Source organism: Octopus bimaculoides, chromosome 9 (assembly GCF_001194135.2).
Source record: "Octopus bimaculoides isolate UCB-OBI-ISO-001 chromosome 9, ASM119413v2, whole genome shotgun sequence".
NCBI lineage: Eukaryota > Metazoa > Mollusca > Cephalopoda > Octopoda > Octopodidae > Octopus > Octopus bimaculoides.
Window position 1 is genome coordinate 81,754,380 of NC_068989.1, and position 14,460 is coordinate 81,768,839.

The following is a 14,460-nucleotide window of genomic DNA, read 5'->3' on the forward strand; positions in this document are numbered from 1 at the left end:
AGGGGTAAGAGCTCTCTAAACTTTGCCCAGGCTATATACATACATATATATATATACATGATTTGATTTTTGATACAATCTAGTTACAGCTTGTGAGCTGTGGCCATGCTGGGACATCACCATTTGGTGTTGCTACATAATTTTACCTCACTAATTCTTTTTAGAAATTGACATCTGGTGCATGAGGGAGTTTGATTCCACTGCCCTCATCTGCCATCCTGGTGTCAAGTTGGTTCATTGGAACACTTGACAGTAACAGGTACAGTTTCATTTTGAAGACACCTACATCCACCATATGCAGGTCTCTCAGGTCCTTTGGGAGGATATTGAAGAGCTGTGGTACCCTGAAACCCAGGCTGTTGCAGTATCTTGTCCTAATTTGTAGTCCTTGATACTATGCAGTGGCACCCTGTTCTAGTATTTGTGTAACTCTCGATGCTAAAGTTTGGGACAAGTCCTTCCTGGATCTTCCAGATGTATATTATGGCATATCTTTCTCGCCTAGGCTCTATGGAATAGAGACTTAATCTTTCGAGTTTTTACCAGTAACTTATATGCTGCATAGAAGCTATCTTCTTCATGTAGTAGCTTCATTGGATTGCCTCAAGTTCTGCAATTAATTTGACACTGGTTGGTGACTATAGCTGAGAGCAATAGTCAAAGTGGCTTAGTCCAAGTGTCTTCCAGAGGACTATCATGGTTTCCTGATCTCTTGTTCTAAAAGTTCTAAGACTCCATCTGGTCTGCCGCCTGCATTTCATTGCCAACTTAGCAACATGCACATGGAAGGATGCATCATTACTCATGTAGATGCCCAGGTCTCACACTGACTGTGTCTCTGGGATTGCAATCCCTCCAGGTCCAGTGTATTCAATTGGTATTGCATTTAGTTTTGCATGCTGATAACACAAGGCTTGAAACTTTTCAGCATTAAACTGCATGCTATTCTTTTCAGCCCACTTGTATATTCCATTCAGCTCACATTGCAGGTGCATAGTGTCTTGAGGGTTCTGTATCACCTGTGAGACTGCATAACTTGTGATCATGGCTCTGTGTGTGGTTGAGGGCATATCTGAGAGGGCCATTATGAACAGTAGTGGTCCCAAAACAGTGCCTTGCGGAACACTGCTCACTATTTGTGTGTCATTGAATGTGGCCCCATTGGCTACTACCACCTGACTGCTATCCTTCAGAAAGTCATGCAGCCATTCTCCCCCACACACACTTTGTATATAAAGGGAGGTGAGATGTACTGATGAAAATGAAATGAGAAGGGAGAGTGTAGACTGAATGAGAGGTTAAAATTAGGAGAGAAAGAGACAGCGAGAGAGAAGTGAGAATAGATAAAGGAAACATTAAGTAGCATCCAAAACTTTGGTATCAACTTAATTTGCTAAAATTCTTCTTCTCACAGACTATTAATAGTAAGGAAAAGATTTGGGGGCAAAAGATGATGACAACAATCATGACAACAACAATGATGATACCAAATGTGGTTTGAAATAATTTACGTTATAATTTGTAAGTTTTTTTGCCTTGTTTGCTTTGTGTGAAGAAGCAATGTCCATGACCTTCGAAAGCTCTCTAAGATTGGTGAGTTTGATGCCATTAATGATTTATTAAAAACAGCTACAGGTCCACATCTGGAGAAAAGAAATGAGTTGAGAAAAAGCTCCACATGGCTTATGTCCTAAGGAGACAGGACTGGGAAATAATGGTTAGTGTGAGACTGAGAAAGTTGGATGTACCAAGAGTGATGAGAAATGGAAAGGTGAGTAGGCTCAGAGAATCTGAGTAGTGGATGTGTTACATCCGTCAGCTCTGAGGAACAGAGGCCATTACAGTAATAAGAGACAGTGAGAGGAGAGAGCACACCTGTGGACCAGAAACTGTAGTGTGTCTGTTAGTGATTTTATGTCAATCAGTCAAGTAGCTCTTCTTTGGACATAGTCCAAGACGCCTGTGTGCATAGAAGCTTCCCTGTCTCAGATGTTGGGGGCAGTACTCCTATGTGGGTTCCTTATAAGCCTTATAGTGTGTTGTCATCCTAAATCTCTTCCTTATTATTTGTAGTCAGTGAAAGGAAAAAACTTGGGGGTTGAAATATTTTTTTTGGCTCTGACGAGAAGAGCCATTCTTGGATGTGGTCCAAGCTATGCTAAGGATATGACTAGTGAGGCCCAGATTTAGAATGACTGTGAGGATTCTAGCTGAGCACTGCTCATGTTTAGTGGGATGCAGTGAGTTGTGCCTCATTCATATGAATAGTGCTTCAGGGTTTGTTTTTTTCTTATTGTTAGGTTGGCATAACCAACTTTGTTGAACATTTTAACAACAACCAGAATCTCATGTCAGTCATAAATTACAATCGTAGGACCAGACTTCATTCTATAAGTTTTACAGAAAGTTCAGATGCATGAATAAAGAACCTAAACAATAGAATATCAAAAGAATTTACCATTTCAGAAATAATCAAATTGATGTAGACCAACCATTCTTGAATTTTCGTGTTATCATCTGCTTGTAATAAAATTTGGTTGTTCTGTATATCTTCCAGCTGTAAGCATATAATTTGATGAATTATTAAAGCAATTAAGGTACTTGATAATATACAGAATAGTGCTGGTAGACATAACTATCCACATATCGTTACAGCACTATCATTTTGCTATACAGCACTAACACATTAGTATATAGTACTATCACATTAGTAATGTATATTTATGATCTTATTAATATCTTTTAGACAAGAATATCAAATTATTTGCGTATAAAGTACTCTTTTGGTATCCTGGAATCAGATTTTTCCATATGACTTAGGGTTAAGGCCAGGAAAATGTTAGTCATCTGCAAATGCACGGTTTTCTTATTGTGAACCCATTCTGTCTTACAAGTTCAATTATATTTTTGCAAGATAAGAAAGTTAATTTGCGGAAAGAGGATCATTTCTTTATGTAGATTCACAGCATATGCTCAAAGCATGTAGAGAGCAGACAAAAGGTTAAATCTGTTGAAAGAAACTGGTCATAAATTATCACTTTTATTTAGAAACATTTGAATGTTTTCCATTCCTTTTACTCATGGTTTGTTCAGTATCTGGTTGTTGTTATAGGTTATTTCAGGGGTAGCCATATTTACTATCACTTCAACTTCTATTGTATGTTCAACATATAAAAAAAAAATGCCAGCTATACAGTTGTATCAGATTTAGTAGTGGAAACTGATAGAGACTTGGATGGTGGTCAAAGCAACTATCATATTCTGTAAGATACATGAAAGTGACTTTTATGAACCATCTGTTTGAGGTAAAGAAACAATGCTGACAAAAACTTACAAGGAGAACATTCTTCTTGCTTGAGATATCTTTTGAAGCATGAGAACACTTGGCTCCACCAAGGAATATAATTTGTTCTGGATTTCCATTTTTGGCACCAGGTCCGACTGCAGCAGCACGTTGATCTTTGTAAAATGCAATATTGGAACCAAATATCTTCACATATGTTTGACTCCACTTTTTCCTGTAGAGAGATTAGTGGAAAAAATACTGACATTCTAACTCGTGTTAGCATGGAAAGCAATGTAAAACAATGAAAAACTGGCATCAAGTATTCCAAAGCTGAATACCAGTACGAAAACACAACACTACATTTGCTACCCATAGTAGCAAATCAATTCATCGAGTGGCTGTGTGGTAAGTAGCTTGCTTACCAACCACATGGTTCTGGGTTCAGTCCCACTGCGTGGCACCTTGGGCAAGTGTCTTCTACTATGGCCTCGGGCCGACCAAAGCCTTGTGAGTGGATTTGGTAGACGGAAACTGAAAGAAGCTCGTTGTGTATATGTATATATATATATGTATGTGTGTGTATATGTTTGTGTGTCTGTGTTTGTCCCCCCAACATCGCTTGACAACCGATGCTGGTGTGTTTATGTCCCCATAACTCAGCAGTTCGGCAAAAGAGACCGATAGAATAAGTACTAGGCTTCCAAAGAATAAGTCCTGGGGTCGATTTGCTCGACTAAAGGCGGTGCTCCAGCATGGCCGCAGTCAAATGACTGAAACAAGTAAAAGAGTAGAAAGAGTATTAGTTTACAACAAAACAGCAATAGGCGTCAAGCACTTGCAGCCAACAGTGCTCTCTCTGAAGAAATATAACTTCTAAGTAGAGTCCATCAAGGAACTGTATAGGGACCACTGCTGTTTGTGGTGGCTTTCTCAGACATGCTTTCAGTCATACAGTCAGCTACTATTACAGTTATGCTGACAATACAAAAGTAAGACTAGCAGAGGAAAACCCTCATGATAATACAAAATTACAGCAAGACCTAAACACAATATAGAAGTGAGCTGAAAAAAAAAAAAAAAAAGGCAGTTCAATGCTGAGAAATTCAAAGTACACTACTATCAGCCCACAAATAGATTGCAATCAGAATACATACGACCAGTGGATATTGCAATCCCAGAGTTACAATCACAGCTATCGTTCTCTTTTGCCGAACCACTAAGTTACAGGGACGTAAACACACCAGCATCGGTTGTCAAGTGATGTTGGGGGGGACATAGACACACAAACATACATATACACACACATACATACAGGAAATAGTGCAATACTAACCCAACTTTTTTCCCATTTTCCATAATTTTTGTTTTGTTTAAGATTCCCGTCTTGTTCTGCAAAGAAATTCAAAAAATCTTTTAAGAAACAAAAGGAGCAAAAAAGAAAAAAGATTGTGTAATCAAGACTTCAGAACAGTTATAGAAATTGAGCTGTTAATCTCAAGTAGGGAGACAATATTAGAAAACTTAGGTTTTGATCTCAGACATGTAAAGAGTGAAACCATCTTATATGACTTTACAACATTAATATACATTTAATATATATCAATATACATCAATATAAATTGAGTTGTTTCTTTATTACTTTCAGTTTTTTGAATAGCAACCATGCTCAGATACTTCCTTCAAAGGTTTTATAGCTGATTACCCTGATACTAGTACTTTATCTGGGACTTATTTTATCAAGCTCCATTTGTCAAATGGTAAAGTTCTCCTTGTAATAAAAGTATGTAACTTGCATAGAATTCTACAAGGTAGTTCTGTTTGATGCACAAATTCATCAGCAATCCATTATCGATATAAACATGTGCATAAACAAATATATGTATGAATAAACAACATATATACAATATACATGCACACACATATATATATCATTAAATCCTGTGAAATCATCCAACATGAGCTAGACAATTTCAGAGGGTCTGATGAGTTGGAGGACTTCATGGACCTTTGATGACTGCTTTGCCAAGGCATCTACAGTTGGATAACCTTTATAATGTCAGCCACTTCTCAGAATGTATTAGGTGCTTTTTTCTCTTTATATCAAGGCTCCAGCACTGGTGGGGTTGCCAAGTAATTTGCAAGACAAAAAAACATCCCTTGATTGAGTGAAATGAAGTAAAGAGGAAGATGACTTTATGCCAGGTGTTGTTGTAGTGCAGATATATGGCTACTCGGCACTATATAAGGTGGCTAGGAGGAGACGGGGTGATAAAGATGGTGGTAACAAGTGTCAGCATGTACTCTCTATGCACAAGAGGATAAGTAAAGAGAGGAGCACAGAAGATCGGGAAGGATGGATGGGTAAGTCAGCCAGAGTGTGAGAGGAGATGACAGATAGTTAGAGATGGTGGTAGAGATGAATGTAGTGAACGGTGAATACAGAGTGGAGGCATTGTTGATGGTAAATAAGGATTCAGGAGAAGATGATAAGAAAAACAGGCAGCTCAGGAAGGTGGAGGTGATGAGTTGCAGAACAAAAAGCAAACAGAGCAACAGAATAACAAACTGTAGATAGATGAGAAATAAGGAGGTTATGTGTAGGGCGAGTAAAGAAGTAATGGTGGTGGGTAAACAGATGTACAGTGACAGGGATAGAGACCAGTGGTAAATAGGAGTGGATATAGTGAGTGGCAAATAAAGGTGGGGTGGGAAATCAATAATAAATATGGCGATCTTTCAATACCAGTACCAAATATCGGCCTTTTCCGTAAAAAGTGTCTTCAGCGATCTTTACCAAAGATCGGCCTTTTTCATAAAAAGTGTTGGAGGGAAAGAGGGAAATGGGTTAGGGTTTTAGGGTTAGGGTTAGTGTTTAGGGTTAGGGTTACAGTTAGGGTTACGATTACGGTTAGGGACGGAATTCCCTAACCCAAACCCTAACCCTAAAACCCTAACCGTAACCGTAACCCTAAACCCTTCAAACCCTAACCCTAAAACCCTAACCGTAACCCTAAACCCTTCAAAAGAAATTGCGCTCTCTGTATCTCTTTTGCTTTTACGACGTCGTTTCCCTCTTTCCCTCCAACACTTTTTACAGAAAAGGCCAATCTTTGGTACTGGTATCGAAAGATCGCCGTAGATATTGGATGGGGCTAATAATGATATATGGAAGTAATAAGACGTAGCTCAGGACAAGATAACTGTCGGCTCAATGAAAAACAAACAGGCAAGAGATGATGTCGTGTATGAGGGATGAATCTCAAAAGGAAGTGGTAGCAGAAAAAGGAGACGAAATATGTAGTCCTGCTCTCATGTAATTACAGAAGCTGGATGGTGCAATAATTAGAAAAACGATGGCAAGATGGGTGACGGAAAAATGAGTCATTTTAATACTACACCATTACCCCAACTTCCATATGTATTTTATCTTGTTTAATTACTGCAACGTTATTATAATGTAGATAGTATACCATATTTCATTACTGTAACTACTATACCATATCTAATTTCTCTAACCGAATCCAACTAATTCTAATTCATTATATGAACCTATGAAGGAGTATCTATATAGTTGATCAGGTTAGCAAAACTAGCAGCTAAATCTCCCTCACATCATAGCTCATTACCTTGAAAAGGGAGACATTGAATGATGTGACCTCAAACATATCTGCTAAAAAACCAAAATGATCATGACTTGAATGTATTTAATAGACGGCTCCGTATACTCAGGATTGACCTGGGGCACAACAACAACAACAACTCACCTTACAAATATCAAATGCTGTTCCCATTAATGGCTGCACTTTCTCAGGACTCTAAAATAATTTTTTAAAAAAACAGAAAAAAAGAACAAATTCAGAAATGTAATTCTCTACAAATGATGCCAGATCTTAGTAGATCAGGTATCAAATGTTTGGTAATCTTATATTTGGAAATATAACATTCTGTTTTTGAAATGGCTTAGTTAGTTAATGAGTGAGTGAGCAAGTGAGTAAGAGCGAGAGAGCGAGCAAGAACAAGAGCAAGAGAGAGAGAGAGAGAGTGGATTAGGTGAAGGGGGTTAAACTGGGTGACAGATTAAATCTACCGTTCTTAAATTATTATATCATTAAAATTTTGTGAATATGATGAAGCTAGACTGAATGATCTAAGTTTCTCTAGGTTGTTGTCTCACACTTTAGAGTTTAAGGAATTAAGGGGCGATTTTTAGAATTCTACGGACCCATTCTGATTAATATTTACAAACCAATTCTTTATGATTTTTACATGTTCAGACAATTGTGCATGTGTACATGTGCGTGTGTCTACTTTACTAGAACTAAAACAGAAGAGAAAGACTTTTTCAGTCAAGCTAATACTGCACCTTAGATTGCCACTTAACTTTATGTACCCTCACTCTCATACCATACATTAACACGTGGTTTTAAGAGGTGCAACCCAAAGGACTTTAGAGGGGAAACATCAGTCCATTTGTAAATTCTGAATAACTATTTACAACATCACCAAGCTTAATGCGTGTGTATATACATGTATATATATTATATATATAGTTCAAATTTACAGAAAATAAATGATGAAGACAAGTGATGGAACAACAAACAGGTGTATTTTATATATATATATATATATATATATATATATATATATATATATATATATATATATATATATATATATATATATATATACACACACACACACAAACACAAAGTGTGTGTGTGTGAGAGAGAAAGAGGACCTTGCAAGATTCTTTAAGTTAATAAGTAGCATTCATGAATCAACCCAATTCAATATGGTAATGAATGAATGAAAGGGAATCCTTTTCTGGACATTCTAATAAAGAAAATGAGACAGTTGTAACCAACTTCTACTGCAAGAACACAGATACACACCAATACTTAGATTTTAAATCTTACCACCCTTCCCACAAGAAAAGAAACATATCATTCAACTTGGCAAGCTGTTTATGCTGAATAGTTACAGACACAAATAGATGAGGTAAATGACTGGTAGAACTAAATATGTTCCCTCATAAACAGAAATATCCCAAAATGCTAATAAATTATGCCATAACCAAGGCAAAAGAAATCCTGATCTCTGCCTTATCGAGAAACACTCTCACTGAGGGTGAATACCAGAAAAAGATATGTTTTGTCGTGGAAATCAGTGGCCCACTGGACACCATGTGGTTAAAAATATACAAGAGGGAAAGGACAACTATGGGCTATTGATAAAGAATTTGCAAATCCAGAAGCCAAGACACACTTTCAGTTTCATACCTATTATCAATGGAGTAACAGGGTACATACCAACCTGTCTGGGGAAAAATATAGCTGAACTTGGGTTCTGAGGGGCAAAATGCAAATCCTTAATTTATACACTATAAATGATCACACTATCTGGGACTATAAAAATCTGTGAGACCTTAAAATTTAAAGGATGATAAACAAAATGGGGCTTTTCTTCACAACCTTGCTACCAAGCAGGTGGCCAATCAAAATTTCTTCCAAATCAAAAGGAGAAAGAGGACAGACAGACATACAGACATACATACATACATTTGTAGTAAAGAAACATGGCACTATACACTAGTGGCAGTAGGTGGGTAATTTTTTGGTTTGAATATTTCAAGAATCTCTCACAGTGCCAGTAGCTCAGACGACAAAATTTGAATCTTATTGTCCACACTGTCAAAAGTACTACAATATCATTAGATTTACAACAACTTAGTATTAAATTGGAAACCATGCCAGCATGGAAAGCGGACATTAAACGATGATGACGATGATGATTTATAAGTTATAAATTAAGGAGTGGTTTTACAAAATATGCCATATGTCAGCTGGAATATCACTGAATGTAATATATACAAGGTGAAGCACTAGATAATTTGACATAAGTGAGTATTACAGAATAAAATGCATATCATGTGTAACACAGAATGTTGTTTATGTGACATAATGTTGCACACAATATGGACCATAGATGTCATGTAATATGGTGTATAGACAGGAGAGGACACAGTATAATGTATGTAACTTGTAACAAGATGGCCGGGAGCAGAATATGATATGAGGTGACACAGAATATTATATATATTTAGGTGCACTGCATACTGCAACTCATATGACAGGAATTCCATATATTGTATAATCTAGCTGGGGTGTCATATACCATGATATAGTAGCTTGGCATTCTCAAATATATTAAAAAGTCCTGGACTAAGTAAGTAGATTTATTCAATATTGTGAATCATTATGGAACTGGTTTCATACACTACACAAATTGATAACTATATTGATTTGTAACTTGACGAATAGGAGTCTCACAACAGCTCGTCCATAAAACATTCAATTTACACCAGAAAATACAGAATATTAGCTGAAATTTTCACTCAGTTCATCATCATTGTTTAACGTCCATTTCCCATGTTGGCATGGGTTGGATGGTTTGACAGGAGCTGTCCAAACTTCAATTGTCTTGTTTTGGCATGGTTTCAATGGTCGGACGCCCTTCCTAACACCAACCACTTTCCAGAGTGTGCTGGATGCTTTTTATGTGCCACCTGCACATTGCAATAACTTGATTTTGATTCTTACCAACAACAGATAAAAAAATAATTTACAGAAATATAGTAGATAAACACCATGGAATATAGAAAACACTTAAAATCAATAATGTCCCTTGTAAAAACATGAATACTACAAACTTCCATTAGCCATTCAATATAAGGTTAATGATTCAATAAAACATTGCAACAAATGCTAAGATCAATCCCACTGGTAAGTTGTCACAGCTAGTAATACAAGAAACAGTATTGATAAACAGTTATTGCCTGAGAGTACAATTTCAAGATATTTGGTAAACTAATGAAATAATGCTGTTTTGATCAAATACAAAGGAAGGTAGAAACAGCCACTAAAGAATTCTGAAATCAAGAAATATCTAATACAAAATAAAGAAATCAACTTTAAAAAATAAAAGATATTTATGTTGAACAAAAAGAAAAAGTAAAACTGAATCAATTAGAATATTGAAAATGCAAGTAAGAGAAAATTATTGGCGTTAAGTGAAAATAGGAAAGATGGCAGAGCAATATATGTTCAGGTATGTTGACAGAAAGAACTTGTTGTTCAAGTGAAGAGTGGGAAAGGAAGGAAATACAGAGAAGTCTTTTAATTCAATCAATTTGATTAAAAGATGAAAAACACCACCAAAAAAAAAAAAAAAAAAAAAAAAAACAGAATTTGGAAAAATAATGTAAATATAGAAAAATAAATTGAAGTCAAGACTGATTTCTTTATAAGCAAAAGACTGGATTATAAGAGAGGGTATGCATAACATTGCAGTGGTATTCCATGACTTTCCAAATGCGATTTGCAATCTGACTAAAATAAAACTATTTCAACTGAGAATTGGAACCAGATGAAAGATACATGTCATAGCACAAATAGTCTGAAACTGTTTGTTCTGGTGATCCTGTTGTCTGCTAGAAGATGGTAGGGGTTCGCGCTCCAGCATGCAATATATACCGGGTACGGATTGCATCAATAAGCAGCTGGAGGAGGCTCTTTCTGATGCTAAAAATGGTACTAAAGTCAAACAGCCATATTGATGTGGTGATAAACATTACTTCTCAGTATAGTTACTACTTTCATTTCTTATAGAAATTTTCTAACTAGCTATTTTGCTTGTTTATATATATATTTAATGTCCATTATCCATGCTGGCATGGGTTGGACAAAATATATATGTATATACATACATACATATACTATAAACATATATGTAATCCTGTGTAAACACACACACATACGTGTGTGTGCGTATAAAACAGGCAAAAATAACGGGTTACTCTTTACTCTTTTACTTGTTTCAGTCATTTGACTGCAGCCATGCTGGAGCACCGCCTTTAGTCGAGCAAATCGACCCCAGGACTCATTCTTTGGAAGCCTAGTACTTATTCTATCGGTGTCTTTTGCCAAACCGCTAAGTTATGGGGACGTAAACACACTACCATCCGTTATCAAGCAATGTTGGGAGGACAAACACAGACACACAAGCATATACACAAACATACATATACATATATATGACGGGCTTCTTTCAGTTTCCGTCTACCAAATCCACTCACAAGGTTTTGGTTGGCCCAAGGCTATAGTAGAAGACACTTGCCCAAGGTGCCATGCAGTGGGAATGAACCCGGAATCATGTGGCTGGTAAGCAAGCTACTTACCACACAGCCACCCATGCACTTATATAGAACTATAGACGTTTACTTATTCATTATAGGCATACAGCTGTCTCAGATATTCACTTGGGTATGCTCATGGCTCAATAACATCAAGCAATCAATTGAATAACTGATAACATAGGGAACTGCCATCCTAGCTATCTTCTTCAAGCTGAAACAAACCCACAACGAAACTGATTTGTTCACCACATTCCTTATATATATATATATATACACAGATAGACAGACAAACAGGTAGATAAATATAACATTTGATGTACACAGTACAAAGATATGACCTATTAATAGTTTCTTATTTTGGAGATGCGGGTCCAGACAGGTTTTGTAACAGGTTTTATGGGAACTTGGATCTCAGTGTATTTATACATATAAATATAGGTGTACACACATACAAATGTGTGTATATATATATATATATATATATATATATATATATATATACACACACAGGCGCACACACACACACACACACACACACACACACTAACACTACATATGTATATAGACACAATATGGTAATTACAAAGTATTTCCCTGGTGAAGAAGATACAACCCAATAAAGGTTAGTATTTAGTGATTTTAGATTTAGAACTAGGACTCAGGAACAAACCCAATCTGGAAAAGGAGGACATGGAAGCTTAGGAATCCTTCAAAGAATCAGAGATACTCTGACTGAAGCATTTGATGAGAAAAAGGAGGAGTTTGAGTCATACAGCATAGAGGACAACTGGAAGTTTCTACAAGATAACCTACTGATGACTACAGACCAAATCTGTAGCTGGTAAAAAATCCCAACAAAACTAAGAGTGATCTGGTGGTAGATCAGTGAGATAGACACAGCCATAGAGGCAAAAAGACAGGCCAAGGACTAGAAAAATAATGGCAGCAGAGAATTATATCATGTAACTGAAAGGGGAGCTAGATGACAGGTTTACATAGCAAAAGAACTGCAGAAAGAGGAGATCTGCCAATATTCTACAGCATGAGGATCAGTACAAAGTGTTCTGGATTACAAGAGAGTATAGTAGCAAAAATCAAGATGTTCTGGGTGAGAAGTGTATTAGATTCTGAAAACAAAGGGAGAATGAAAGTGCTACTACAAAAGGCTATTAAACATAGAGAATGTTTGAAAGAAAGACAGTCTTCCCAATGTAGACCCAGAAGAGGGACCAGCCATCCAAGTTAAAGCAATCAAGGAAATCCTATTTTCATATCCTTGCTACACTGCTGAGATTTTAAAATATCTAGTGGAGTAGAATACGGCCTAGCCACCCATATAATTTATCAAGTTGTATAAGAATGTGTAGCAGCTGTTACAAAGGTAACAGAGCTGCCTTAGATAGAAGTAATTACAGAGGTATCAAATTGCTAGACTAAATCATGAAAGTTACACATAAAGTTACAACACAATTAATTAGGAACAGAATTAGATTAGATGAAATGCAGTTTGGTTTTGTCCTGGGTAAAAGTATTACTGATGCCCTCTGTCTAATAAGAAAACTTAAGGAGAAATATTTAGCTAAAAGTAAGCAAATGTACTTGGCATTCATTGACCTGGAGAAAAACATCAACAGAGATCTTTCTCTATGATTTGGTGGTCTCTAAGGAAGCTAGGGATAGCTGAATGGCTTGTGAATATCCTACAAGCCATGTACATGAGTACTATCAGTAGAGTTAGCCATGAGAATAGTAAAGAACTTAGAGTAAAGGTAGGAGTTCATCATGCTCAGTCCCCTCCTACTCAACATAGTCCTCCAGCCATAAAAGAGGAATTTATGACCGGCTGCCTCTGGGAATTAATATATGTTGATGATCTTGTTCTAACAGCAGAATAAAAAATGAAATTTTAGGTGTGGAAAACTTATGACTCCTTTTGCATGAAGCACATGGTCCCAAATCATTTCAAGATTTGAGGAGGGTAAATCGTCATGTGTGTGAAACTTATAGTGATGCATGCTATCAACAAGGTTTCTTAGAAAATGATGAGCATTGGGACCTTGCATTGACTGTAGCATCAGTATCAGATCCTCCAAGGAAACTGTAACCTTTTTTGCATTTATACAGAACATGTGTCAACTTGGCAGTCCTCTACAGCTTTGGATGAAATAATGTGAGGACATGGTTGAGGGCTTAAAGTATACAATTCAACAAGCAAACCCAGATATCAATATTCAGTTCTCTGAAACGATTTTTAACCAAACACTGATTGAAATTGAGGATCAAGTTTTGGCCATGGAAGGCAAAAATTTTCAAGGGTCTGGCTCTGGACTGCCAAAAACAAACTGTCAAATTAGTGATATAACTTCAAGAGACATAGCAAGAGAGACAAATTATAACATCACAGAGTTGGCTGCATTTGTGAATGAACATGAACCTAAACTTCTTCCAGAACAATGTTGTGCATATGATAAAATTATTTCGTCAGTCACAGAAAAAAGCAGAGGAATTTTCTTTCTTGATGCTCCTGGTAGCACAGGTAAAACATTTGTAACATCATTGCTTCTCTCCAAGGTAAGGTAACAAAAAAGAGCAGTTGCCACAATTCTCCCAGGAGGATGAACAGCTCATTCTGCTTTTAAATTATCGTTAAACCTGGTCACAAATGACAGTCCAATTTGTAAACTAAGCAAAGGTTCAGGTTCAGCAGAAGTGTTGCGCCAATTCCACCTGATCATTTGGGATGAATGTACCATGTCATATAGAGGTGCAATGGAAGCTCTTGATAAGACCTCACAGGACATCAGAGGCAACAATAAATTTATGAGAGGAGTTACATTAGTTTTATCAGGAGACTTCAGACAGACTTTACCAATAATTCTGAGACGAACAAGATCTGATAAAATAAAAGCATGCATTAAGTCTTCACACCTATGGAATGAAGTAATGAAATTCTCCTTCAATACTAACGTGTGAGCTTCAT

General features: G+C 36.7%; 1 protein-coding gene across 1 annotated transcript in view; it reads right to left on the reverse strand.

The window, feature by feature from the left end:
- Positions 1–1,604: 1,604 nt before the first annotated feature.
- Positions 1,605–14,460, reverse strand: part of LOC106881245 (rho GTPase-activating protein 15-like) — a 16,657-nt gene continuing 3,801 nt past the window's right edge. Inside the window, exons 2-6 of the mRNA XM_014931557.2 lie at positions 7,051–7,101; positions 4,620–4,675; positions 3,335–3,518; positions 2,459–2,557; positions 1,605–1,643 (exon numbers count right to left, since the gene is read on the reverse strand). Of these exons, the coding sequence (XP_014787043.2) occupies positions 1,620–1,643; positions 2,459–2,557; positions 3,335–3,518; positions 4,620–4,675; positions 7,051–7,101 (414 nt within the window). The 3' untranslated portion in view covers positions 1,605–1,619. The remainder of the gene's footprint in view (positions 1,644–2,458; positions 2,558–3,334; positions 3,519–4,619; positions 4,676–7,050; positions 7,102–14,460) is intronic.